General features: G+C 55.3%; 1 protein-coding gene across 1 annotated transcript; it reads left to right on the top strand.

Annotated features, from left to right (window-relative positions):
• Positions 1–26792, top strand: EFCAB5 (EF-hand calcium binding domain 5). The gene is made up of 21 exons (XM_044429955.1): positions 1–81; positions 3060–3621; positions 4869–5025; positions 5670–5733; positions 6458–6528; positions 8256–8411; positions 12123–12222; positions 12790–13620; positions 14420–14500; positions 14581–14673; positions 15511–15725; positions 16279–16435; positions 17640–17929; positions 18880–19052; positions 19805–20033; positions 20794–20946; positions 22276–22382; positions 23081–23334; positions 24147–24379; positions 25386–25482; positions 26298–26792. Exons 2-21 carry the CDS (start codon positions 3068–3070, stop codon positions 26510–26512), a joined length of 4230 nt encoding a protein of 1409 aa, XP_044285890.1. The 5' UTR covers positions 1–81; positions 3060–3067; the 3' UTR covers positions 26513–26792.
• Positions 26793–27076: the final 284 nt, after the last annotated feature.

The following is a 27076-nucleotide window of genomic DNA, read 5'->3' as shown; positions in this document are numbered from 1 at the left end:
AGTAATTTCCCTCCTGTCTTCCTGCACTGGATCCTACTCCAAGGGGTTGAGGATTCGATAACTATGACTCAGAAGTGCAAGGTAGGAATTTCAGAGGATTCTCACTGGACGGGACCAGGAGTCCACCTAGCCTACAGTGGCTGTGGGAAACCCCCCATGGCACCTTCCCACCCATTTTCCCCAGCAAAGGGTGTACACAGGCAGACCGCCTCGGCCGCAGGATGCAGCCTTTGGCCAGAAGCACCTGCGGCCACGGAGAGCCACGGAGGCATTCAATCTCCATGAACTTGCCTCATTTGCTTTTAAAGCCTGCTGGCCCGTGGCCGTCAGAATACCTCGTGCAAATGGATTCCATAAGCGGACAATTCAACAATTCAAAGTAAAAAAAGGTAGCAGCTAAGGAGCAAGGCTCGAAGTGGGAAGAGTGTGCTGGGATTCATTTATTCCTTTGGTTTGTATGCCGCCCCAATAGCCATATGCTCTCTGGGCGGCTGAAAGCACAATAAACAATTAAAACAATGAAATCCGACCATAAAATCATAATATAACATCAATATATAACATCAGAAGAAAAAAAAAAGAAAAGACGTATAAAACTAAACCCTTGATCTACTTTAAAATGTCCCAATACCCTAAAAATTATATGTGCAAAAAGGGTTTAACCTGGCATTAAAATCAGAGTATGGCGGCGGCAGCAACATAAACCACTGAAAACATGAAACCAAAAGCATCACGGAAAAGATAACTTTTTAACTGGCACCTGAAAGAAGAAAGGGCTGGCGCCAGCTGAACTTGGGTGGGAGTGAGTTCCACCGTCGAGGCGCCACTACAGAAAAAGCCCTTCTCTGAACCTTCTCCTCATTTAATGAAATCCAGAAGGCCCAGCCCCCCTTTCAGCCCATATTATGGATTAATAGCGTTTCAAAATACAGTAACAGGCAGGAGCTAGCACAAAAGGAACCGGGGCTGTGACCCCAAGCATCCTTCCTCCCCACGTGGTCTGAAACGGGCTGAGATGGCCACTTGGAAGAGGCGTGCCCTCAGACATGGGGGGTGGGCGAAGTAAGCCCCCCACGGATCCCTGCATTTTGACTGGCGTCACCCTGCAACTTTTACGCGCCTGAAGTCCCACGGAGCTGCCAGAAACACACCTCAGTCGTTGGCTCATTGCAAGAGGTGCTTCTTGGCTAAAGGGCATCTTCCACCAAACACCCCACAAAGGTGCCCCGGGGACACCCGCCCCAAGCGCATTTTTCCTGGGCAAGGTGAAGAGCCCACGAAAGGAGCTGTGGTCCTCCAGGTGTTGCTTGGCCTGCTCTTAATTCTCCCACTCACAGCCACAAAACCCTCCGCTGTGGCCTCTCCCCCTGCTGCAGCCGTTCCGGCTGTGGGAAGCAGTGCTGAAATGCGGGATTTTCACTTCCCCGGAGGGCCACGCGCCTGCCACCTGCCTCCGGCGGGAATTCTCCTCTGCCAAGCAGGGTCTTGCTTGGCCGTTCTTCTCTCCCCTCCCCGTAGCAACTCGGTGAGGTAATGGCGGGGGGGACGGACCCGAATGTACTCATTCATTCTCTGGCTACTCAAGGCGGGAGGAGTGGATAAACCCGGCAGCCTCCGGGAATTGTTGCTTAGCAACGCCAAACACATACAGAAGTGGACAATCCTGCGGCAGGCAGCCCTCTGGATTCCCACCTAAGTTTCTGGACGATGAAAATTAATCCGCTCTCTCCTCGATGCCTGACATCTTCGGAGCAGCTCAGCCTCCCTTTCTTGACCCTCTGAAAGGTAACGGTGGCAAATAAAATGTGATTCCCTCGTCGTGAAGCGAGGAGGCCATTGGAGACTGGAGCACGAGCACGGAAGAGGACACGAGGACATCGCCTGGCACCCGTTTCCACGGGCCCTGCGGCGACCTGGCTGCACAGCCTCTGCTTTGCACGCACATACCCCAGGCTGAGACCCTACAGTCTCCAGACAGCGCTGGGACACATCCCCTGCCTGAAGCCCCAGAAGCATAAATAAGTCCTGGACTAGAGGAATGTCTGGGAAAAGGCAACCCCCTCTGTTTTTCTCGAAACCAGCCCTTTATTTAGAACCATGAGGACTAGCACCTTCCTTTTTAGGACAAGGACCACAGCTCAGTGGCAGTGCACCTGCTTTGCACAGCTGTCAGTTCCAAGCCTCAGCCTCTCCAGACAGGGTAGGAACAAGCCCCTGCCAGAAATGGGTGGGGGGATTGCTGCCGGTCAGTGTTGAGCTTGCTGAGCCAGACAGACTGATGGTCTGATGTCATGAATGAGGACGTTGCCCCAACTCAGTGGAGGAGTTGCGAAGAGCAGGCAAGACTAGGAGAGATGGGCAGAACGCCTGGCCAATAAGGCAGGAAAGGAGTGCAGCTCAGCTGGCCCCTGCAGGGAAGAGAAGATTAGACGGGATGGACGCTTCGCCTGATCCAGCATGGCTCCGCTTCGGTTCTTAATACTGGGCCATTTTAGAATTGTGTATTAAATTAAATTTATTAAATATATTAAATATATTGTTAAGTTGTATTATTCTATTTTGAAGTTTTTTTATGGTTGTGAGCCGCCCCGAGGCTTCGGCGAATGGGGCGGCATAGAAGTCTCCTAAATAAATAAGTAATAAAGTTACTGGCTTGGTTTGGCGGGTTGAAAGACTGTTGCTTCATTTGCTTCCCGGGTGTGTAACTGTAAAGGTGTTATAGCGGATCGCTGTCCCTTTGTGACGCTGCCTGAGGATCCTGCAGACGAAAGTCAGTCAATACAAACAAACAAATTTGGTGTGGCCACACTACAGCGACCCTTTCACTGAACGTGGTCCAGGGTTTGACAGTGTGCATTTATGCAAGGGCGCAAGAGATGTGGCTGGGGGCAGAGTCCGACCTGGCACCCTTGTCCCAAGAGTGAAAGCGAGGTGCAACTGGCATCCTATTAGCACTCCGAAGTGAACTTGATGGGCCTTAACGCTGTCCTAGGACAGAGCGAGGGTACCCGGAGTACGGCAGCTGCCACAATCACGCAACTCTCGTCTTTTACGTGCAGAATAAAACATGGCTGCAGAGAAGGGTGACGACGATCCTGAGGGAAGTGCCTTGCTGGAGCTGCCCTTGGAAGCGGAAAAGGGAAACCCGGAGGCTGGCATCCAGCCCCTGCCGCCAGAAATCGACGCTTGCTGGAAGGCCGTTTTTCATGAAAGCATACAACGGAGGACCCTGACTCTGCAGGGCCAGACGGTGGAGAAACTCCACAAAGTCAAGCTGAGGGAGAAGAAGGTGGAGAAGAAGGAACCTGCGGACGGCTTATCCCGCGAGTGGTTCAATGACGAGTCGACGACCCTGGAAACTCGGACATACTTGCTTGAAAAGCTGCTCCCTACCCTGATTCCAGGGGTGGAGAAGCTGCTCCAGGTGGCGGAAAGAAAGGGAGCCCTGGAAACCACGGAATTTGAGCCCCGTAAACTGGACCCCATCAACTTCCTGGGGGAGTACCTGATGAGGCACAACCCGTCCTACAAGAACTTGGCGATGCCCAATCCCTACGTGCGCGGAATGAAGGCCATCACGGATGAGCTGAAGACACAGGTGCCCGAGACCACCATGCACAAGTGAGTGAGGCCAGGCCCCGGCAGCCCCGTCCGCGAGCTCAGTCCCGGGCTTGCACCTGGAGGGGTGGGTGGGAGCGGTGCGGGGCTCGGGACCCTCAGTGGAGAAGGCACCAGAGCCATCTTCTTTAGGAAGGAAACAAGGGGGAGTGCGAACAGGCCAGCCCGCGGGGCTCATCCAGGGGGAGGTGGCCTGGGGGGCACAGGGTGGTAGGCACTCTATTCTCACCTGTGCCACAGGTAAAATGAGAGGCGGTAGCTGGACCCGCTGCAGGAGAATCCCCCCGTTTCCCCAACAGGAGAAGAATGCTCCTGAACAGGGCTCCAGCCAAGCCCTCAGCCCGGGCAGGACCAGGCTGAAGGTCCAGGTGCCCTGGGACCTCAGCCCCCAGAAGTGCCCTGCCAGCATGCCAAGGGCCGGGAGTGCCGAGATGCCTTCCGAACTGCTGGAAATCCATCGGCTTCGTGCCTGCTGCTGCTCAAGGGCGGTGCGGCTCAGCTGCTTTCCCCACTGCACTGTCCAGTGTGAAGGGCTGCAGCTTCCCGAGTGTGCGGACCCCGCCTCAGCCTCGGTTTGGGCACCCCGTTCTGCCTGCATGGGGGGCGCTGCATTTGTAACAGGGGACAGAGACAAGCAGACCAGCCCCTTTCCCTGCTTCTCACGTGGGGTGGGCAGGTGGTCCGTTAGAGATCGAGCGCAAGAGCGGCACAATCCACTTCATCTCGCATCGCCGAGCATCTGAAGGCTTTTGGGTAGAGGCGGTGCTGCAACGGCGGCGGGGCTGGCAGGGCTGACGCATGGCAACTTCTCCACCCGCAGGGAGGCGATGGCCCCCCCACTCCCTTTGGCCTCCCGGCTTCTCCCAGAACTCCTTCATAAACCTTCCAGTAACTGGGGTGGGCTGAATTTTCCCAGCCATCATATATTGTTCTCCGTGCGATGCGAAGAATTCTGGGGTGTGCTTGTCCCAAGGAGGCAGTTAAGACCCCCTGGCTCTGCAAATGACCTGCCCTGGTAGAATGCAGAGAGGCCAGATTGGGTTTGTGGACGTGGATGGGAACAGCAGCCTGCAATCTCTCTCCTTGAGGGGCACGGCTACGGAGGAGGTCATGATGAGTGCCCACCGTCCAAACTTACCCCGACATCACGGGTCCCAGGCCAGGACCCGAGCCGAGTGGAAGCAAGCCCCTATTTTAACTCTGGATGGGGGACCCTGCTCTGAAAGTCCGGGTATTGCTGCACCTTCCAGGTTAGCTCAGATGAAGACGCTGGTCAAAGAGAAACGGGAGCAGAGGGAGCAGGTGCAGAAGATCAAGGGAGATGTCCAAGACATGCGCAGGAAGGCGCTGGCCACGCAGTTCAAAGAATGGACGCAGGACGTCTCCAGGCGGATACCGCTTCTGCTGGTAACGAGGGCGAAACCACGGAGGGGAAGCCCGGAGTGCGGAGAGCCAAATTCTGCTCCGGAGGACCTCTTGCAGGCCCCCCTGCTGGTGCTGAGGCCACAAAGGAACAAGGTCACTGCCAGTAATCCAGCTTCAGGCACAGCCTTCAGGCTTTGGGGACGCGGGGAGAAACCGCACTTCCTGGCCAATGGCGTCGGCATGAGGGATGCTGTAGGAAACTGGGGTTCAGAGAAAACCCACACAGGATCGCAAGAAGCAGTCTGCATGCTCCGAGTCCCATCAGGCCTTTGGAGTTCCAGCTCAGAACTACCTCATGGCCAGTGACTGGACCCCAACAACAGGGCAACTCGCATTCAAGGGCTGAGCATGGCTTACTGTGGAAATGCAAGTTATCCTGTTGTTTGAGCCCAGCGACCCAAGCAAGCCATAGCTTATTAACCACAGTCTATGTTTTTCTTACCCTGCGCTATAAACTGGCTTGTTCATCATGGGCTGTTATCTTGGCTGGGTTCAGACAAGGCTGCAGCCCATGTTTCAGCCACCACCTAGGCTTAGCCTTGAATGCGAGTTACCCTTCGTCAGAAACCAGTCAGTACGCGGCACTTCAGCCGGCCAACCCTTGAAATAAGCACATTGCTTTGCAGATTCAAAGCGCCCTGAAATCATTCCTGGAGGTCGTCAGCTCGGCACCTGCAGATCCCCAGACAGGTAACGCAACACCCACCTTCCCTTTGGTCCAGGCCAGGCAAGAGCGCAGCAGAAGCCGGGCCTCCTCGCCTTTGGGGGCAGCTCAGTTTAGCATGCCCAGTTAAGATCCTTGGCTTTGCAAAGCAGCTAAAAGAAGGGGTGTTGTCCCAGTCACCCCTAACCTGTTGAACTTCAGTTCCCATAATCCCCCCACCTAGCTTTGTTTCCAAGAGCCGGATCTGGGTGTCATCTGCCCTTTCCAGCCACAGAGAAGCTTTGTCTTTCCTCTGCTTCCCGGGGCTCTTCCCATAGCTGAGCCCAATGCACTAAAGGCGCATTAAGCAGTGCTTTATGGTTTCATAAAGAGAATTTACTGCCTGTGAACGGCTTCGAGAACAAAGGGCAAGCGAAGTCTGCCGGGCGCGCTCTCATTTGTCTTCACTGACCCTGGGGTAGATGATGGGGAACAGCCAGCCGGCAACTCCCTGCATTGGCAAGGGACTTTTCCTCAAGGTGTCCCACAAAAAACCCTACACATTTCTGCCCCGGACTTCTTCGTGCTGGACCTAAGAGGCAGCTTGTGGAGTCCACAAGTCAGCCCTCTGCACGTTCACAAGGAAGCGAGGCCCACCGACAGGGCTTTTCAGAAGGTTGGACTCCTGCTGGGGACTCGTCTGTGTGCTTAGTTTTAGTGTTGGAGCGATGCTCCCATAGGGCTTGCCAGCGGCGGCTTTTCTCTCCATAGGAATCTATGCGCGACCCCTGGAATCAGTCGGGACGCTGTCGGTGAAGGTGAATGAAGAGGAGTTTGTGGAGGTGAGAGCAGGGCTGGGACCCCAGTCCTCTTGCCTCCCTCGTCTTGGCGCCGTTTTCCGCTCTTCCTCCAGCCTGGACAGCCGCGTTGGTGAGGGGCTTCCCGGCTGAGGAATGAGAGCATCTGGGGACGGGGACGGGGCCGTGAGAAGGCGGCTGCCCCAAGGGGGGTCCCCACAGCCACACACTGGAACCAGTACTGCTGCTGGGCTCCAGGGTGGGCTCCGGTGGGCCCCAGTGAGGTTGTGCGCTTGAGTATCACTCCAGGGCGCTCAGGGAGGGGGGAGCAGAAGAGCAACATGGGGCTGCTGGAAAGCATTTACATGTGTTAGCATGAGGAAGCTCTGCAGCCGGCAAACCCCCCCCCCCCCCCCCCGTTCCCCTGCCATGTCCCGAGTCATGATCCACTCCCTCTCAAGGATCCCCATCGCACCGTCCCAGCGGGCGCTTCCCTCACTCTCTAGCAGAGCTGTGAGCCTGGATTAATGGATCCGAAGCGATCGCCTGCATCCTCCCAGGCTGATCTGGTTGGGGACGCAGCCCAGAAAGGGAATGTTCCAAGTCGTGGACAAATTTAGACCGCCCCTGAGAGCTGCCACACTCTCTTCCACCGGCACCGTCGTTTTCACACAATTAGCGCTATTCCGGGAGCATCTGTTCTTGCTGCTGAAATTCTATTAGCCAATTCACGGAGCAGGCTTAATACCCCTGAAGGGGCCGCGACAGGCCCTCGACAGCAATCACTCTGCACAGTTACACACGTGTGTGTGTGCGTGTGTGTGTACAAAAAGAGAGGAGTGCAAGACTTCACTTGCCGAATTCTCACCTCCGGCAGAAATAAACAGTACAACCAGGTTAGACTGATAGAAAGGAGAGAAGCTTATGGACTAGAACCATAGCCTGCTGCCATGCTTTAGTGGTGCCTATTGGTATTGTCATTACGAAAATTCAAGGGGGAATAGTAAAACAGCCGCAGTGAGACACACACAAGTGCCAATTTCCCCGCTGCCTGCCTTTGAAAGTCATCCGTTTAGCATTCTGCAGAGAAACAGGTTTCTTAAAAAGGCAATTTGTCAATCTTGTTTTAAGCTTACGATGAGATATTTAACCTCAAAGTGACTGCAGCTAATAAAGAAAATTATCGGGGATAATAGGCACTGAAAGGAATTCACTTTGTCGGCACATTCTGCCATCAAGCACCCGTCTCTCCCACCTGCATTCTGAATTCTTTCTTATTAATCCTCAGGTGATGGAGTTAACCTTAGCTCAGGGGCAGGCAAAGTGTTGTGACCCAAGGGAACACACCTCTGAAGCCCTGGGCCTCTACCATGCCGGGTGGAGCCGATGGGAGTTGTAGTTGGCAGCCTGGCAGAGGTGGCAGTGGGCTTGCCTCTGACAAACTGAATTCAGCGATGGTTGCAAAGAATAAAGGGAGAGATGGCGGTCCTTCTGGACCGTTCATTAACCTGGAGCATGGTAGTCTGTGGAAGCTCACGGGGCGGACTTGGGTCCTGACCTGGAGGCTGCCCACTGCGTTTTAGCTTCTGACCTCCCAAAGGTCATCCACACACCCCGCAGCATTCACGAAGGTGGACATTTTGTGTGTGTGCTGTGTGTCTGAAGCAGTGGCAGGCGGGACATAGATAAACACGAGGAGGGATGATGCAGAGGCGACTCAGCATGAAGGGTGCGCTACGGGGGAATTCTGATTTTCTCCTCTCTCCCCCCAGTATCTCCTTCCTTACATCAAAAATTTTACCAGCGACATGTTCCAGCAGCTACTGCAGCACCTCCTGCAATGTGCCAACAACACGCGAGAAGCGATAAGACGTGATGTGTGGAGGCAGATGTTTCTCCAACTGTTTTTCGACTGCGACCATGGAAAGGTAGCTTTGCACGTTCCCCCCGAAAGCTCCACCACGGCCATAGCATATCAGCCCCACTTCTTCATGCGCAAAACTGTACGGACTCCGCTCCCCTTCCCAAACACCTTCTGTCGGAACGACTCACAGGTGCAGGAAGAAAAGGTACAGTCAGAGAGAGGCAGGTTTCCTTTCAGGTGCCCTTCAGTTGTGTTGGACTGCAACTCCCACCATTCCCAGCCAGCATGGCTGATGGAGAGCTGCCATCGAACACTTCTTGAAGGCTCCGGGCTGAGGTTAAATGGTGCAAAATGAACCACCAACAAAAGCGTGCCCAGAGTTTCCGAGCTTCTCTCTGGAGCCACCGGGGCTCGAAATTCAAGGGTCTCTGGGAGCCTAATCAAGCCCCACAATTGTGTGTGTCGGGTAGAAGACCCAGAGGATTGTGACTAGCCTTGTCTTGGCAAGAGTCACCTAGCGGAATCACTGAACCACCTCCAGGATTAGGAAAGGAAACACGCTCTGCGAGGCCTCTTCCACCATCCTCTTTGCAGGCAGCAAAACCGAGCAAGGGGCATTTAGATGAACTTTTAGGCCCCTTCTGGCAGTGACGGGGCAGTTTGTGTGAAGCTGCCCACACACCCAGTGGGAACAATGTCACATCACTGCGGGAAATTAAAATGACAGCTGCTGGTCCCGTGGATGACTCTTGCTGCAAGTAGCAGAAGCATAAGAACGGGCAAGTCAGTCCGTTTCCGTTCTTGCTCATTCTTTCCAGTGCTAAATTCAGTCGGCCCCCAAGTTATGGGAATCTGTCAAAGAGTGAAGTTGGCACGGCATTTCATTTTCGAGAGCGTTTGCCCGAGACCAGGCATGTCCACTTGCAAAGCTGCCCAATGTGCGGGCTTTCTGCAGGCCATCTTGCTGATACAGCACGTTTTTAATATATTCACAAATGCAGAGTTTTGCAGACATTCTCCAATCCGAGAACCCGCTGCGAAATTTGGAGAGCTGCCGATTTCAAAGGACGGCAGAGTGTCAGTTCCTTGTAGCTGAAAACACAACATGAGGAACATCCAAGGGAAAGTTTGACTGGGAGGCATTTCTTCCCCATCCGAACAGAGATGCCAGTGTGGCAAAACTGACCATGATTGCAAAAACTGGTGATGCCTGGGGGTTCTAATGCCCCCCTCCAGCTGTCACCTCACCTCTCCGAGCCAAAATTGTGAGCCTGAGAAGATTTTATCTCAGCCTTGGTTTTCTTCCATAATGGACTTTTCGGAGGTGAGGGTCTTTCTTCCAAGGGAGCAAGTGAGCGTCACTGTCACAAGAATCCCCGTTGTTTAAAATCTGCAGAGGCACCGTTGTATGCTCAGGATCTGCGTAAACGAACGCATGATGAAACCTGGGTCGTGTGCTCCTGAGAGTGGAGGCTTATTTCTGACGAGACCAAAGACCAACAGCAGGCCCTGAAGGGGAAATTCTGTGCAGAAATGTTGGCAGCCCAGTGGCAAGGGCTTGGCTCCAGGCACGAAGAAACGGAACTGCTTCTCCTGCTCACCAGGAGACTCATCGCCTTAAAAAACGCTCTTGACTTCCAGGGAGGAGGAGAAAGAGAACTGTACTCCCAACCCCACCTACAGGCACCCACGGTACGAGGAAAGGATGGATGGCATCCCGTGCTGGCAAAACAGGCTTGAATTGCTTCCAGAACTACAGCATGAATTTAATGCAACTTCTTTGCTTCGGCTAGACCTGGTTTCCTTCCCAGTCCTGTAATCAGTTCCTGCTGTGCCAAGCTCTCGAGGGAGGGCGGCAAATCCACCAAAGACCTCTGTGGCTGCTGAACGACCAGTCGCTCCTCTTGCTCACACTCTCTGGCCCAACTCAGAAAGCTGGTGGCTCCCACTTCTACCAGTCTGGTGACAAACCCCTTCCTTCACAGCCAGGCTGCTCCATCTCTCTCTCCCCCGCCGGATGCCTGGCCCCGAGCAGATAAAAGCAACTGTGCTGAAGCGACCCCAGCCCCGTCCGGCTCGGTCTACCCCGCATCTGTTCACCATACTGCAAGCCCGCCGGTGCATCATGCCTACAGCAGAAGCTGCATCCCAGTCGGGTCGGGAAACAGGTTAGGGCTGGAGATCTGAGGATGCGCTGGCATGCTCTGAAATAAAACACGGAGCCCGTGGACCTGCTGACCCAGAGGCAGGGGGCCTCCGCCACCAGGAGAAGCAGGCAGGCGATGCGATGCACAGCACAATGAACTCCACGTGACACGCTTGAAAACCGGGTCGACTGAGTCCGTGTTGGGTCGGCTGGGCCAGGGTCCCTTGAGCATACAGCAGGAACCTCATTCTCCCACATATCTGCGGGTGGGGGGTGCATGGGGAATAGTATTGTCCAGGGGAAGCAAAGCCAGGTGGGGCAAGCAAGGGCGTGCCACTAGTCCCGAAGAAAGGCTTCCTTTTTCTTCTTCCCTCCCCTTCCCTTTTTCCTTGTGTGCTATGTCTCTATGGGCTGCAGATCTTTCTTTTAATGACTGCAAGCACGTTTCTCCGCAGCCTTTTTCTGGCAAAGACATGGGGTGCGGAGGCTTTAAATAAAGACGGGAGGGCCGCCTGCAGCATACAAGGGGCCCATGATCGATTCTTCACATTCCTTCAGGAGGACCTCGGTGCTCCATCAAGTCACTGGTCGTGAGAACGAGGAGGCAGTCAGCCATTTCCAGGTCCCCGGCCCCCTTCTCCAGGGGCCGCTGGGTCCACCCGGTGCTTGTAAGGAGCTCAGCTCTCATTCGGCCTTCTCAGCCCCCTTCCAGCTCACCACCGGCAGGTCAACCCCTGGCTGTGCAGGGGAAACGCACACACAGCGTCAGTGGCCTTGGGGGCCCATTCTGCTGCCCGGGAACGGGGACTCGAAGGCAGCCTCAGAAATAACCTGGCGATTCAGAAGTGAATGCGGGGATTTCGGCACGCTGCGATACCCCGAACAGGAAGGAGATGGCAAAACTGGAAGGGCGAGATAATGCGGCCTGCGCTTCACGTCTCCTCGGGCTGAAGAGGGGCACTCCTTCGCAGTGGCCTCGCTTCCCCTTGGCTGCACGTTTCCCCTCCACCATCTGTACGCTTCCTTTTGCACCTTCCTGTCTTTGTCATCTCTTCGCCTGCTCCCTGGGAAAGGAGGACGCTAGTGGTGGGGCTCTGTCTTACAAGACGGGGAGGTGTGTGGATCGCTTTCTCCCCCCCCCCCCCCCCCCAACTCTTTCCCCCCCATTCTCAGGAGGGGGAGGATGTGGGCTTTTGTCCAAAAAATCTCATCGGGACCAGGTTGGGGGCTGATAAAAAAACACACACAGAGTGCGTTTTTTGTAAAAAAAAAAAAAAAGTGCTGGAACTCACGTCTTGGAGTCACACTTTTACACTAAAAAAGATTTTCAATTCACCAACTTTTTTCGAAATAAAGAACTTATTTACCTTTTGCACGTAGCCAGTCACTCTACACACACGTAAACATGAAGGTCGCCACTGGCAGTAAGCACTCAGCGCACGACCACACGACCGATCCCAAGCCGAGCGGCGCCCTCACCATCAGCACGGACACACAAGCGGCCCGCAGGCGATTCAAAATCGCTCCACAGGTGCATTTGGGAGCTCTCCAATATTACAGGTGATCAGGCCCACTTCTGTGGGGCAGAAACCGTCCAGGATCGCCAATCTGACTGTTTGTCTCTCCTAGGTGGGGCTCTTGGACAGACTGAGGATCATCTCTCTCCTGGAGACCTTCTACGACCACAGCTCAGCAATTTCCAGGAAAAACTATTGTGAACCCAGGAAATGTAGGTGCATTGTGGGGGCGCCCCGCATGTGTCAGCCTTCACAAGCATCAGACCAAACTTGGGAACGTCCTGGAAATGTGCCCCCCCGGCCCCACTTCATCTGGGAGAGGAGACAAACCCTCACGATGCAAAAAAAATATTCTTCAGAGTCGTGCAATGCATTTCGGCCCCATGCCGTACACGCTTTTACTCGGCCTGCAGAGAGAAACTAGTTGTCTGGTCTGGCCACTCTGCGCAGCGTTTTCTCAGGAGACGCGACTTTCGGAAGCTGGGGTGCATGTGTTGCTTTAAGGCCAACCCTTCCTGCCTGGGTGCTCTGCTTCTGTGCCCCTCGGAAAGCGAGCCCGGCCAGTACCTCTGAGCCAGCGGACATTCTGGGCAAGCTCCGTGGACTTGCCCAAGACCACGTCCCGCTGGACTGGGTAGGCAGAGAGGACTGCTCCCAGATCTGCCGCCCCGGGTTGCCTGGGGGTGGCGTTCCTGCCACACGTGCGTGGCACACCCCTTGCACACCTGTGTGACTCCCGCAGCAGGCCACACAGCGAGCGTCTCTCTCTTCCGTTCCAGGGCCCATCACTGAACCGGACGAAGTGGAAATGACCGAGTTCTGGGGGAACATGGAAGACGACGGGCAGACGGATTCAGAGCAGCCCACTCCCCCATCTTTGAAGCCAGCGCTACGATTATCCGAGGAGGCCTTGCTCCTCAATCTGATGCTGAAAGACGTCCTCTCGGATATGCAAGTGGCCATTCCCGAGGCAGCAGGTATCCCAAAAGTTTCAGCAGCTGCAAGCCAACCCGAAACGGGGCTGGAGGAAAAGGTCGTCGCTGCAGAGGAGGGAAGTAAAGTCACGCTGGCAACGTCCACACAGGATGGAGCAGAAATACCGGCTGTGGAGCTGGAAACCGTTGGCCCAGAGGCTGAGGGGCAACAAACCCCAGCTGCTGATGAGCCTGCTGTACCTGCAACCGAGGAAGGGGCTGCAGGGGAAGCCGCTGCCAATGAAGCTGCTGCTGGGAACGCCGAGGAAGTTGCTGGGAACGCTGAGGAGGAAGCTGGCCCTGAAGCCCACCCCGCTGAGCAGGCTCTGGACAGTGAAGACGCCGAAGAGAATGCAGGACCAGAAGCTTCTCTCGCTGAGATAGCCCAGAGTTTGCAGCAGGCCCTGGACCAAGAACTGGGCCCTGACCAGGAGGCTGGCTCAGAGGAGCGTGAGATCCTCACAGAGGAAGCCGGGGCAGATGCGGCAGCCGCGCGGGAGCAGCCGGACGGCCAAGCAGAGCCCAGCAGCGAGGCAGCTGCGCCAGGGCAGCCCGGCAGCGAGGTGCGCCCATGCGCCAGTACAGAAAGGCCGTCTGCCACAAGCATGAGAAAACCACCAGCAAGCAAGGGCAAAGGTAGGAAGAGCGTGTTTTCGTGCGGAATTCATGGTGCCGCTGCTGATGGATACATGGGTGCCTGCCGCTTGAGCTCCGCGCAGCAATTAACGCAAGGCCGGGAAAAGGTGAGGGTGAAGGGTGAAGGCTGAGGGTTTATTTGACTAGCTCCCGAAGACAATGAACGCTGCTTTATTCCAGGAGAGATTATCAATTAATGCAACCCACGGCACTTTAAAAATGATGGCCAAATTTCCCTAGATGACCAACCGCCCACCCTGCCCCTGGACAACAGATAAAGCAGATTCACAGAAGAGTTGGAAGGGGCCACGGAGGCCATTGGGTTGCAGGACACCACACAGCAGCAAAATAAAGCCAGTCAAATAAAAGCAAAGAACAGATCAGATTAAAAAACAAGACTGAACTAGCCAGCGGCAGAACTCAATGGAGGTTGTCTCAAGCCAGTGGCAGGGATGAAACAGTGCACAGTTCACAAACCAATTCCTAGAGGGGGAATACACGTTCCTCAACCGGTGCTGAAAAGACCGTACTGCAGGGGCTGGGGGACCCCTCTCCAGGGAGGGCGATCCGGATGGGTTGCCCCCTACCTTGTGGGGGGGGGCACTGGGAGAAGGCCCTCAGACGAATGCCCTCAGGATCCAAGCAGAAAATACAGCGAGAGGGAGGCTAGAAAGCAGCACTCTGCATTAGGCCCAGAAACAGGCAGGCGCTGAAATGCACTGAGCAGGTATCACGCTGCCGTTCCTTTCCGTGCTCTGGGGCTCAGTTGCGTATCCACCTCTGCGCTGTTCTCTTCTAGATCTGCCCCCCTCGCCGCCTGCCACAGCCAGCAAGACAGCCGAGGGGGCACCGCAGCTGATCTACGGCCAAAGATGGTCAGGTGAGTGGTCCCGTTCCCCCCCCCCGCTTTCTGCAGCCCACTTGGCCTCCTCAACAGACCACCTTCTTGTGGTCCCACAGGTGACTTCCAGACAGCCGACCTGTCCTTCAAATATACCGACTACGGCAAGGAGATCCGGGAGGACTGGAACAATGAAAACACCAGGTTCCCAGGTGCGAGGTCAGGTCCGGGCACCACGAGGCAACCCGGCTCAGGTTTCGACAGCCGCTGGCGGTTCCCTGCAGCCACGCTGTGGTCGCACGGCCGGCGCTGGTGAAGCAGGCACAGCCCACTGGCCTGCTTTCTGGTTCCTCTCCCACCTCTCTTCTCTTGCAAGGAAGCCCAGGCAGCCTGCCCGGCGGTGCTCCTCTCCACTTCCCCTCGGTAACAGCCCTGTGGGGTAGGCTGGCCTGCGAGTCCCCAGGGCTGGGTGGGGACGGGAAGCCGGATCGCTGAGCCGCAAAGTCCCACGCACTGGCAACGTGGGCGGCGCTGCAGGGGAAGCCTTTCGGGCGCCTTCCAAGCTTGCGCAGCAGTGGGAACGTTGTGCAGAAGAAGCTGATGCGTCTGACGGAAAGCAGGCCCTGCTGCGTGCAGTCAGGAGGCCTCCGGGATGGATGTGGGCAGTCTGTGGATGGGGGCACAGGGCCTGGGCGGGCACCCGCCGAGGGCATGTGGGTACAAGACCCCTGCGGGGGCCGCTCCTCTCTGCACGGTGGCGTAGTCGGCACCTGCCTCCTGCCCTGCCCCGTGCTGGCGAAGAAGAGCAGCTGGCTCATGCCGGGCAAAGGCTCCCCCCAGCGGCAAAGGGCGGCTGCGCCCAGCTGGCAGCCCCAGGGCCTGCTGAGGCTCGAGGCCGCGGCTTGTCCCACCCGCTGTCGGGACCTGCTCCGTGAAAGCGAGCGAGTGCCCCTCCGGATCCTTTCCTCTGAAGCACAAAGCTCCTCCTATCTGCCTCCACCTGAGCCCTGAAGCACGCAGAGATCGAAACACGGCCTCCCTCCTTGCAGGCCTGCGCGGGAACATGATAGAGATGCAGGCATGCGGGCCCCCTTCGACCACGAGCGCCTTCGAAAAGCACTCGCTCAACCTGCCGCAGTTCGTGCAGCTCATGGAGACCTTCGTGGGCGAGGAGCCCTCCCTGCCCAACTTGAAACGGCTTGTGGAGTTCGTCAGGGAAGGCTACGTGCAGACCGAGGAGGAGAAGATCGAGCAGCTGGAGAGAGTAAACCGCTTGCCCCCTTCTTCACGGTCTCCTTCCAGGCTCTCATCCACGCAGATCGAACACACGCGCCCCACCGAGGCTCGCTGCCCGTCCGCGCAGGGAAAACTGCGCTCCCTGCTCCTCGTTTTGGGGGCCGCTGCAGGGAGGCGGCCTGTGCTGGCACACCGGGCAGCACCCGAGCGCCCCCCACCCGGGCCTTTCAGCCACCAAGGGTAGCGAGTCCATTTCTGTGGCGACCCGAGCCAGGGCGTCAGCGGGCGCTGAGGGGGAGCGCTGACCGAGGGCCGACACCTGCCAGGGCACACGTTGGAGGCTCTCCGGAGCTGTCCCTCTCCAGAGGGTGGCAGTGATATGCAAGAGCAGCTCCGTGCTCTGTGGTGCTCCCGGGGTTCGGCAAATGGCAGCGGAGGGAGCGGGGGCCACAGCAGCGGGGGCCCAGGGTGGCGAGGCGGCCAGCTCCCTGGGACGGGAGCTCTGTGGAGGGTGCCATGCCCACAGGCCCACGACGTGCCCGTGACCCACTTCACCCGCTGCCGCCGCCTCCCTCCTGCAGGTTCACCACCAGTCCTCCCTGGCCCGCCGACAACTCTTCCTGGCAGCCGTCTTTGAGAAGTGGGACAACGAGTGCTCCGGGTTCCTGGACATGGAGGAGGTGGATGCTGTTCTGAGCACCTTTAAGGAAGGGATGGAGCAGGAGGCGCTGAACAAAGGTAAGGGAAATGCTCCCGGCTGAGGCAGGTGCGAGCGCCTCTCGGCACCTCGGAGAGAGTGGAGGACTTCCGCCCACACAAGCTGCTCTCGAGATTAGCTGGGGAGACGGTTGTCTCTCACCCTTGCCTGGGAAGTGCGGCAAGCACAGTCAGGGCCATTTCTGTCGAGAGGCGTAAAGAAAGAGCCGTCCGGGAATAAGGTCTATCTAGGCCAGGGTTGTCTTCTCACGGTGGCCAACAGAAATCTGTGGGGCATGTACACCCAGACACGAATGCCACGACTTCCCCAGAGGCGCACTGCCTCTGCTGTAGCCGATGCATTGGACTGCACCTCCCAGCAGGCACGATTCTGGCTTGAGTGACGAGAGCTATAGTCAACCATGTCTAGGGGGTTTTAACACCATGGGAATGTCCGGGCGCTGTCCTGATCACTCCTGGGGTCCCCCAGATCATCCTTTTGCCAGGACCCAAAACCAAAGCCAAGCCATGTTTAGGGCAGAAGAGCGCTTGCAGGAAAGGGGAATGGCGTCGCTCCCCCACTCCCCCTTCACACGTCTTGCCTCTAGTGTGGTTTGTACATATTTGGGAACGTGTACTTTCGGAATTGAGGGATTCGGTGGCGCAGTGGGTTGAGCCGCTGGGCTGGTTGATTGAAAGGTTCACAGTTCGAATCCACAGACGATGTGAGCTCCCGTGCTCCGTCCCAGCTCCTGCCAGCCTTGCAGTTCGAAAGCATGCAAATGCAGGTAGATAAAAAGGTGCCACTTTGTTGGGAAGGTAACAGTGTTCCGTGCACTTCGGTGTTTAGTCATGTAGGCCATGTGGCCACGGAGACTGTCTGGGGACAAACGCCGGCTCCCTCGGTCAGGAAACAGAGATGAGCACCACCCCCAAGAGTCAGGCATGACTGGACTTTAATGTCACGGGGAAACCTTTACTTTTGAAATACTGAATTTGAAGAGTTATGCAAGTTCTCCCCCTTGTGAACGAAAGTATGTTTGCAGCATGGGGTTCGCTGCTGACGACGGCCTGAAGCTGCCGTCCTGGGGGTGGTGTGGGGGCATGGGATCATATGCCCCTCTGGCTTGGTATCTGCCACCCTGCCTGTGGCTCTCTGTGGTGCTAAACTTTGCTCAGACCAAGTTGCACGGCTCCCAGCACGCCATTCTGACTGCCTCCCTCGCTTCCCGCTGCCGTGCTCCAGCCAAGCGGCAGCTGCCCGTTCCTCAGTGGCATCCCAGCGGGGTGGTGAAGCTGGCCCAGAAGGACTTCCAAACCTACATCGAGCTGGTTGCCTCCGAGCTCACCGGCGACGAGGACGAAGTCCTGGATAACATCGTGGAGTTTCTCATGATGGAAGTGGAGCGGACCCACACGGAGAGGCTGCGGGGGAGCGCGCGGAGGAAGTGGCTAGCGGGGATCCAGCGCATGGCCATGATCCACGGAGGGGCCATGGAACCAGTGTACCAGGCCGTCTTCAAGGCTCTCTGTCGGGTTGGTATAACTGCCGCGATTTCGCCCTCCCTGGGAAAGCCAAGCGTCCACGGCTGTTCGGGTGGAGAAAGAAAAGCAAGTGCATTTATGGGGGGCAGCCTTCCACTGAACAGATAAGCAGCTGCCGGAGACAAAGATCAGGCGATGTCCTGCATTCCAAGCTGCTGGGTGCGTCTGGCCGGCCAGCCACGAGAGAGGCTGGGGCACAGGACTCTCAGTAGGATCCATATAGGGAAGGCCTGTCTATTAGGTAGGGTCAGCTCAAGAGTTCTCACACAGCAGATCCACAGGGAGCGATGCTGCTCATGGGATCCCAGCCACTGTTCTCAGCGGTAAAACAGGTTAGACCCCTGTGTCACAGAGGGGGATGTTCGCTGCCCTTTGCAGAAGGATGCCCGTGAATTAGAGCAGGAACAGAGGTCGGCAAAGAAGTCACTGCTACAGACCGTAAATCTTACGGGCAGCAATGGAAGGAACTGGGTCTGTGTAGTGTGGGGAAGACCAACAGCCTGAGGGGCTCTCAGGGCAGACGGGAAGGCTTCTTCTCAGCTGTCGCCCGAAGGACAGCAATGCAGCGACTGGGATTCAGCTCTGGAGGGGAGAGCTGGGCAGACCCTCAGGAGGGACTTCTCTGCAGTCCAGCAACGCAATGGCACCCACTGCCTGGGGCAGGGCAGCCTCTCCCCGGCAGAGATCTTCAAGCGGAGGTGCAACAGGCACCGGGCTGGGATGCTGCTTTGGCTGAATCTGCAAGACAGTCAGGGGGTCTCCCCCTGCCGGCCCCCAGCGCTTTTAGCAGCTCGCCTGCAGATTGCACATGCCTCAGTCACACGGGAAACCGCGGGGCTTGCACACCTGTGTGTTAAGTGTGGGGAGGAGGACGGGTGGGGGACACACAGAAACAGGTCCCCGGGAAACAAACACCTGAAGCCTTTGTCCTGCATCACCAGGACGCAGATGCCCACGGGGATGGCAAGAAGATCGGTGCCTACATTGCCCTGCTGGAATATAACCTCCTCGCTCCCGAACGGGGAGATGTGCTCCTCCGCTACGTGGCCTGCACAGAAGACGACGCGCCACATGTCCTAAACCAAACGCTCTTCATGGACATGGAAGGAGTCAGGTGAGGCATCTCCCGCAGAGCAGCTTCCTTTCCTGGTACCCTGAGCGAAACTGGCCAAACACGGCACGTTCGGCCCACACGGGCGACTCTGCGCGACTGGCCTAGCCGTGTGCTTTTCCGGTGTTGCCTTTTATCGTGCCGTTGCACAAGCAGCTGTGAATGTTTTAAAATATATTTTCATTGTGTTTTACTACCTTGTTTTATGGGTATCTGTAAACTGTCCAGAGAGCATCAGCTCCAAGCCAGTACAGAAATGAAATTGATAATAACAGCCCACTAAAGGCAAAAGATAAATGGATTATTTTGCCCTCCAGTGTGAAAACACAGTATTTACACCCCCTCAAGACCAAAAAGGCAACCGGAGCGCAAGGTGCCTCAACACACAGCCTCTCCTTCAAAGATCACCAATGAAAAGATGGGGCAAATTTGTGCGTAGATCCCTACAGACGACCAAAACCCATCCCTAGGGTGCAGGAAGGAAGACCAACTATGCTGCACGGTTTTCTGAGAAAGAGAACAGCTTCAATCCATGTCACCCCATGAGGCGAACGCCCTTGCGCTCAACACACAAACTCTGTTACATGGCCCGACTCCACTCAGTACATCAGGCAGCGCACCTCCAACACAACATCCTTGTGCCTTCTTGTGATAAGATGTGGGGAGTCTTCCTAGCCTTGCATTTTCCTCTGCTGTTTCCTACCATGGCACCTGACTCACTGCAACCTCTTTCCCGTCACGTGTTTGTCTGACAGTTTTGCAGCAGTGCTGGACGACAAGCCAATCCACGTTCCCAGAGTTCAGCTGCACGGGAATATCCATTTCTGGAACCGCGGTCGGCCCAAGCGAGAGCAGCAGGGGTCGTTCTTGGTTCTTCCCCTTGAGGATATCCGGAGAAGAGTCTTCGGCATCCTTGGGCTGGACACCCTCCGGGACACGAATGAACGAACCATCTTTGTACCCCATGAAATCCGTTTCTATCAGGTGGGAGCAGCAGGACATCCGTGAGGCACTTAAAGGAAAAGCCGTGAACTCTGACCTGGCCAGAGTATGCGATTCTCCTTGGGAGTGAACACCGTGGCCTGTTTACACCTTTATTTATGCACCACCGGTCTGGCGTACATGTTGATTTTGAGCACCGCATTTCTCTACCACCCAACAACTAAAGTGCTGCGGGCGGTTCACAACATTTGCCAGTTGTATCCCACTTCCTGGACAATTAGTGTCTCCCAAAGCAGCTCTCAGAGAGACAGACCCCGATTCAGAAAACAAAATGACGCAACACACAAGGGAAAGGGGAGGAGGAGACCGTGTGTTCAAGGCGAGAAGAAGGTGGTGAGCTCTAAGCAAACGTGAAAGGTGCTTTGGGCCAGGCTGAGCTTCCCTCGCACAAATAAGGCCGTTCTTCCCGTGGCCAACACATCAGGGCCCCAGCAGCCTTTCCCCTTCCTTCCGCTGTCCGAGGGCAACAGTCAGCTGAGTGGGCGTGTTTTCCGATGGGATGGGAAGGAAACTCTGCAGCGTCTTCTCTGGTCAGTGTAGGGTCCCAGCCGGATTACTCCCTGGCTTGATGTTTTCCCTGCGAGGCTGGAGGTGCAGCCTCTTCCGACCCAACTTACAGAGGCCATTTTCTTAAAATTCCTTTTAATGCATTGGTTATCAGCATGGTTTTAATACTGCCCCCTGCTTTATGGTTTTGTAGACCACTGTTTCCAAATAAACGGCAAGGTTTCTTTTCCCCCAGGGGGTGGCAAACTGCTTCAGCATAGCCTACCACAACATCCGCACCCAGGCGAGTATCATGCAGGTGCTTCTCACTGCCGTGGGATGGCTCCTGGCACGGACGTCTCACCTCCAGGCCACCACGGTGTACTTCATGGAGCCCGGCGAAACCAGGGTAACGTCCTGACTGCCACCAAGAGGGAGGGGATCAAGCACACAGAGCAGCCAGGAAAAGTTCTTTATAAATACTGGTCTACTACGTATTAACTCTTTCCTCCTCGCATTTCCGGCTAATGTTTCATTTAGCCAACTCTCTGATCCAGAGTGCCTAGTTCTGTAACATCTGCCTCTCTTTCTGCCATGGCAAGAGCTGACGAGAGCTGTCGTTTAGAAATGGCCAGATTGCTTCTACGACTATGAAAAGCTACGACTGAGTCTCCCAAGAGGGGCCTTCTATGTCTAAACAAGTAGACTAAAGACGCTCAAAGGATAACTTGAAAGGGAAGGAGCAAATGTGTTCATTTAGAGTGCCCTGAATTAAAACCAACTCCATCCCGTGGCTTGGGGATTGTTAGGAGTTCAGGGAACCTGTCTAATCCATATCAGGTTTACTACTGAGGCCTGGCTGAGCTCTCCGCTTTGAAAAAAGGCAGTGCCAGCGCAGAGATGCTCTGCTGCCGTCGCCTGGGCTGCCCGCAGAGGGAGCTGGTCCTCTAATGAAGGCTTCTTCACGGCATGTTCCCGTCTGCCGTTTTCATCCCTTTCCAACCCCCTCTTAAGCTGCAGCAGGTCGGCATCCGTGGCACGTATCAGGGCCACCACAGCCCAAGGGGAGCCACGGCAGGGAACGCACGGCCACTCTAGTGCGCGAGGTGAAGAACCCGGTGCCCCATCCTCTGTGAGAGGGTTTCTGCTGGGTCCTGCTTCCAATGGAAGTTTTCTTGGGAACAAGCTAAAACTTAAGGGCATTTCACTGGAGACTGAAAGCCGGCATTTTCATGTTTCCAAGCATTTTAGATTTATCCTCCTGCCACCCCCATCCATGATGTGTACACTTACAGTCCCCATAGGTAAATAACTAAGTTTCTAGGTCCAGACAAAACCTAGACCAGAAAGGCCCTTGCTTGGCAGCTCCTCGCTAAAATATATCGCTGACGAGAATTTGGGAGCAGAGGAGGATTCTTAACTGAGCAGACGAAAACTCTGTAGCTCAGAGGCCGAACGCAAGCGCTGTATGGACGGAGAGGGTTCTCAGTTATAAGAAGGTAGCGAGTGATGGGAACTCTATTTTCCTGAGCGTGTGCAGAGGGCCTGCCTGTCAGCGGAGACAATGCAGGGCCAGGTGGGCAAAGCCGGAGCTGCCTCCCTCTTCCGGCTCGGAGCGGCAATTGCCTTCCCAAACGGGCCCCATAACATTCCCGTATTTTCCACTTCCAAAGTGTTTGTTTATCTCTTGGGGTTTTCCATCCTGTCAGCTGTCCCACTCCCCTGTTCTCTTTTCAAGATGTACGATTATATCTTGCGGAAAGTGATGGCGTCAGATGCACACGGGCAGGCGGAGACCTACCCTGCTCCAGCTCCTGCGCTCAGCAGAAAAGACGACGTGTTCAGGTGGGCCTGGGAGGGGCATTTGTGGCATCGACTCATGTGACAGGTGTGGCGGGGAGGGCCGGGATGGCAGCCTGCCTGCAAAGGTGTTGCCTGCCCCTTCCGTGCCACTGGATGCCTGGCGCTCTGGGGCTGGTGATGGTGGGTACGGACCTGCCTGCAGACTAAGCCCGCTTTGGTCGCTGGCTCTGGGGAAGCTGCGCTCGAGTGCTCGCTGCTTGGCTTGTGCCCAACCCCATCGGTTCTGCCATTCACCACCTTCCATGCCTTGCTCTTAGAAGAACAACTACTTGCCACAGGTGTCAGGAAGTTGTGTTGCCCCCGGGGGTGCCACTCCAGGCCTCCCTTGCAGGAAGCCAGGAGTGCCGGACGACCTCTCGGTAACGGCATGTTTGCTGCTGACAAGAGCCCGTGTTTCTGCTTCACCCGTCCTTCTTTTCATGCCCTCGGCTTTTCATCCAAGTCTGAGGAGAACGGAGCTCGTCCAGCACCCTGCTGTGGGTCCGGCACCCCATACTGACATGCGGTAATGGGGAACCGGGCTGCTGGCCCCAGGACCATCTGCCAACCCAAGCAGGGCGAAGGAACGCTGCTCGGCTCCAGCAAGAGAGCCAAGGCCGGGCTCCGGAGCGTCGCCCACTCGAGATGTGCGTTCTGCAAACGGCACCTGATATCGGCCTCGACGGTCTCCTCTGTTCCAGGGATTATCTGTTCAAGTGCGTAGACTGCGCCATGGTGGTTCCTGCCTGCGTGTACGGAGAACGCCACCTTGCCGTTCCCCTGAGGAATCTAACGGGCCGGGCCATTGCTGTGTTCGACTTCAGCCTCAGGCCCTGCGAAAAGCTGCCTTCCTACGAGTACAAGGACCTGCAGGGAATGGTGAAGACGGTGCACGCAGCCAGCTGCGAGATCCTGAAGGAGGATGCGGGAGAACTGGATCCATCCTATGTCTTGGGTATTGTGGCCCCGCGGAAGCAGGATTCTGCTAGCGCCTGTGGCTTGAGAGACTTGCAAACATATCAAAAGCGGGTGGGAAACGACTGACAGGCTGGGCTGGCTGCCCCGATTCCTCTCGAGGGTTCCGAACCAAGACGGCCTCTTTCCGAAAGAGCTCTGTATTGACAAAGCACGGCAGCAGGAAGGCGAGTCTCTGTGCATGCACAGAGTGGCTAGTGAGAAACTACTTCTGCAGCCCTCCTTTTCAGTCACACTGAGCTCCGCTCCTCTTTAGAAGGGCCAGCCTTTGGGATCTACACAGACCCTCTTACTGGGCAGTTCTCCGAGGCCAGCACCCGGCATGGGACCAGGGAACGGGCAGGACAGGGGCTCACCTGCCACCAAGCTCTGCCTGGGAATCTGGGGGTGGCGGCCCCAAGACAGCCTCCCCGTGAACCGCAGCCTCTGCCTCCTCAATTCCCACACCCCCGTCTTCGCTGTCATCTGATGAGTTGGTCGAAAGTGCACCAAGGCTAACTGCTCGTCCTGGTCCACTCCCAGTGGAGTATTAGTAGCCTGAAGAGCCTGATCCTGCCTCATCTTGGAAGCTAAGCAGGGTCAGGCCTGGGCAGAAGTGGGATGGGTGACTTGAGGGTATGATTATTGCTGTCAACTGCTTTGGCTATGGGCAGTATAAAAATGTAATCATAATAATAATTAGAGCTAACACCGGGGAGGAATGACTTGACTTCCGCCTTGCTCTCAGGAGCAGTTTGCTCCCCTTTGCTTTGCCGATGCGTGGGGTCCTAAACGTGGATCGTGTCATTCCAGAGGCGGAATACGTCGGGGACCAGCGGCGCGGGGGAGTCCTCTTCTACAGATTCTTGCTGCAGGACCTGCGGAAGTGCATCTGGAACCTCGACCCCTGGCTGTCCTTCGGAGGGATTACGTCCTTCAAGCAGCCGCCGATCCTCGTGCACGCGATACTCAAGTGTGTCCTGCTGATTCTGTATCCAAAGTGGGCAGGCACAGGGCAGGTGGAAGACTGGGACTGCTGCATCCAGGTGAGAGGCAGAACCCCGAAAGGCTTGTGCCCTGGCACCGTGCAGCAGGGTTCATTAATTAAATGACGTCGCGGAAGAGGAGGAGGAGGAAAGGTTTGTTTATTTATTTTTCGGTTTATAGCCTGCCTTTTTCCTGCAAAGGGCTCAAGGCAGCTTACGTCATTCTCCTCCTCCATCTTATCCCCACAACAACAGCCCTGTGAGGTAGGTTGGGCCTAGAGTCTGTGACTGGCCCAGAGTCACCCAGTGGGCTCCATGGCCGAGCGGGGACTCGAACCCGGATCCTCCGAGTCCCAGTCCCATGCTCTTAACCACGACACCACCCTGGCTCTCCTTGCTTGTTCTGGCCGCAGAGCTTCATGGGGAAGAAAACGAACTCACAAACGCGAAGCGTGACATTGCTCGTCGCGTGTGTTCAGAGAGCCTCCCTCCTGCCCCAGAGCTCATGCAGGGGCAGCCGTTCTGCATTCACGCCTCCTGGCCTGCAGTTTTACGCAGACTCATGCGGGCAACAGCACGATGCTTCTTTCACTTCTGTCTTTTGAGCGCACTCCCCCAGGTGGCTTACGAGGGTCCACCCCTCTCACAACCACCCTGTGAAGGAGACGAGGCCGAAAGAGCGTGACAAACTGACATTCCCGCAGATATCTGAAGATACATTCTCTGCAAGGGCGCCAGCTTTCACGGTTACACTGAATGTGACTTGGGGGGTTAAGAAACAAAGAATATTGTAGTGTTTTAAAGACTGCAAAAACCCACTGTATTAGGGCACAGTCGTTTGAGGACAGGAAAAAGGGTCTACGGCTCCCAGCTGGGGTAGGTGGGACATTGTAAGCCTTTTTGCTGCCTAAACACACCTAGGGTTATCCCTCTAATAAGCTTTCGTGGACTCGAGGCCACTTGATCAGATGCAGCGGATAAAATAAAGAGTTAACTTTTCAGGTGCAGAAGACTGTTGATTGTTCTTGCTGCACTACCTAATCTTCTGTTGCTCTCGGCGCTACAGAAACTCGATGGAGAACTTATTGAAAACATCTGCTACTTTGATCCCACCGCTGCATACGTGGAAGTTCAACCAGAAGTTCTTCACGACTGCCTCCAAGGTGATTGTAAAACCGTCCTTCTTACGGTGCAGGATCAGGCCAGAAGCCCACCTAGTTCAGCCACACGTCTCCCACAGCGGGTCCCAACCGCCACAGGGACCCCCGAAGCAAGGCAGTCGCCCTCCCTTGCCGTTGCTCTCCAGCAACCGGCATTCAGGGGCGGACGCTGGGTGTCACCATCACACGAAGTAATCATTGTGTGCCTCACATGCCATGAATTCTAATCCCATTTTAGCAACACACAACTTTACCACCTGCCACCAACCCTTGTGGTAGCACACAGCTTAAGTGAATTACACTTATACGGTTGATGCGATAAAACAGGGAAAAAACCTTGTTATATTTATCTAACCAGGCTTATGAATCACCTATCATATCAGAAATTTCTAAGTGATACACTTACCTGACACCAAGATCAGGAGTTGACAATTTGTGATGCGACTTTCAATTAGTTACGGATGAGCTTGCAAATTCTACCTGCGTTTTGCCGTCTGCACAAATATCAATAAGTAACATGGGAGTTGTATGGAAAAGCTTGCCCTGCCCAAACAAAATTGACGAGACTGAAAAGGTGGGATGCAAAGCGTTTCTTAGGTACCTCCCTTCCCCCAGCGGCCTCTCCAGGCCCCCAAGTGCAAGACCAGGTGAAGGAACGCAGTGAAAAAGCAAGCATCAGGAAAGTCTTAAGGAATTCTGCGCAGTGCAGCGAAGTGTGTGCGAGCGAGTCAGAACTTTGGAAGATGAGACGGGGCACATCGGTATAAGGAGCCTAACTGGCCACTGGTGTTTTTTGCTCTTTTTAAAACACACTTCAGGTACAGACAGAAGAGCTGTGTGGAAGTTTGGCTTCGCTCCATTAGAGCACCTCTACAACTGGACACATACCTGTCTGTCTCTAATCGAGCTGGCAAAGAAACTTAAACATCACCAGAGTATCGGGGCGTCACCTTCCGTGTTCATCACCCCTGCACTGTCTCGATCACTTAAGTCATTGCAAACTGCAAGGAACTGGACCACGTCTTTGGGTTAAATTGATTGTCAGTGTTTACAGCAAATATTAGAGGATTAAAAACTATTATTTCTTGCTACTGCTGTGTAGATGTGTGTACTTAGGTGGAGGTAGAATCTTTGATACGATATGTGAAATTCTATGTCCTTAACCAACCGGGTAGCTTGCTCCCAACTTCCATTTAATTCTCGTAAAAGAAAGGAGGGGAGAGAGTTAGGAAATTTATAGCTCATTCCTCTATCATGTTTACACAGTTTGCAAATTATTAAAAAACAAGCGTAACAAAACGGCTTGTGAATTGGCCTGCTCATTTTGCAAAACTCTTCTTTCTCAAGTTATTTTTTTTTTCAGAAGCTGTTTTTAACCTCGACAGGAGGAAAAGCAGGCCAAGGTTTGTATGTCCGTTGCTCACAAGGAGACCTTGTGCACACCTGCACTGATTTTACAGCAACGAGGAGTGTCCTTATCGACTAGAGCGCAGGAGGACACCACATTAGCGTTCCAACGTGAGATTCCATCTTTGCAAAGATTTATCTCTCGGCAGAATCTCTTTTTAATAAAATTTGGGGAAATTAAAGCTTTCCA

The sequence above is a fragment of the Varanus komodoensis genome, unplaced genomic scaffold (genome assembly GCF_004798865.1).
Source record: "Varanus komodoensis strain SLA01 unplaced genomic scaffold, ASM479886v1 scaffold20_1, whole genome shotgun sequence".
NCBI lineage: Eukaryota > Metazoa > Chordata > Lepidosauria > Squamata > Varanidae > Varanus > Varanus komodoensis.
Note: the sequence above shows the minus strand (reverse complement) of the source record. Positions and strands in the feature narration are given on the sequence as shown.

What these genes read in the sequence shown, in the direction of transcription:
- EFCAB5 (XM_044429955.1), top strand. Translation starts at nt 3,068, where the DNA reads ATGGCTGCAGAGAAGGGTGACGACGATCCTGAGGGAAGTGCCTTGCTG. An exon ending in ACCTGCAGATCCCCAGACAG is followed by an intron (nt 5,734 to 6,457) that starts GTAACGCAACAC and finishes TTCTCTCCATAG; the next exon opens with GAATCTATGCGCGACCCCTG. An exon ending in ACTGGGACTGCTGCATCCAG is followed by an intron (nt 24,380 to 25,385) that starts GTGAGAGGCAGA and finishes TCGGCGCTACAG; the next exon opens with AAACTCGATGGAGAACTTAT.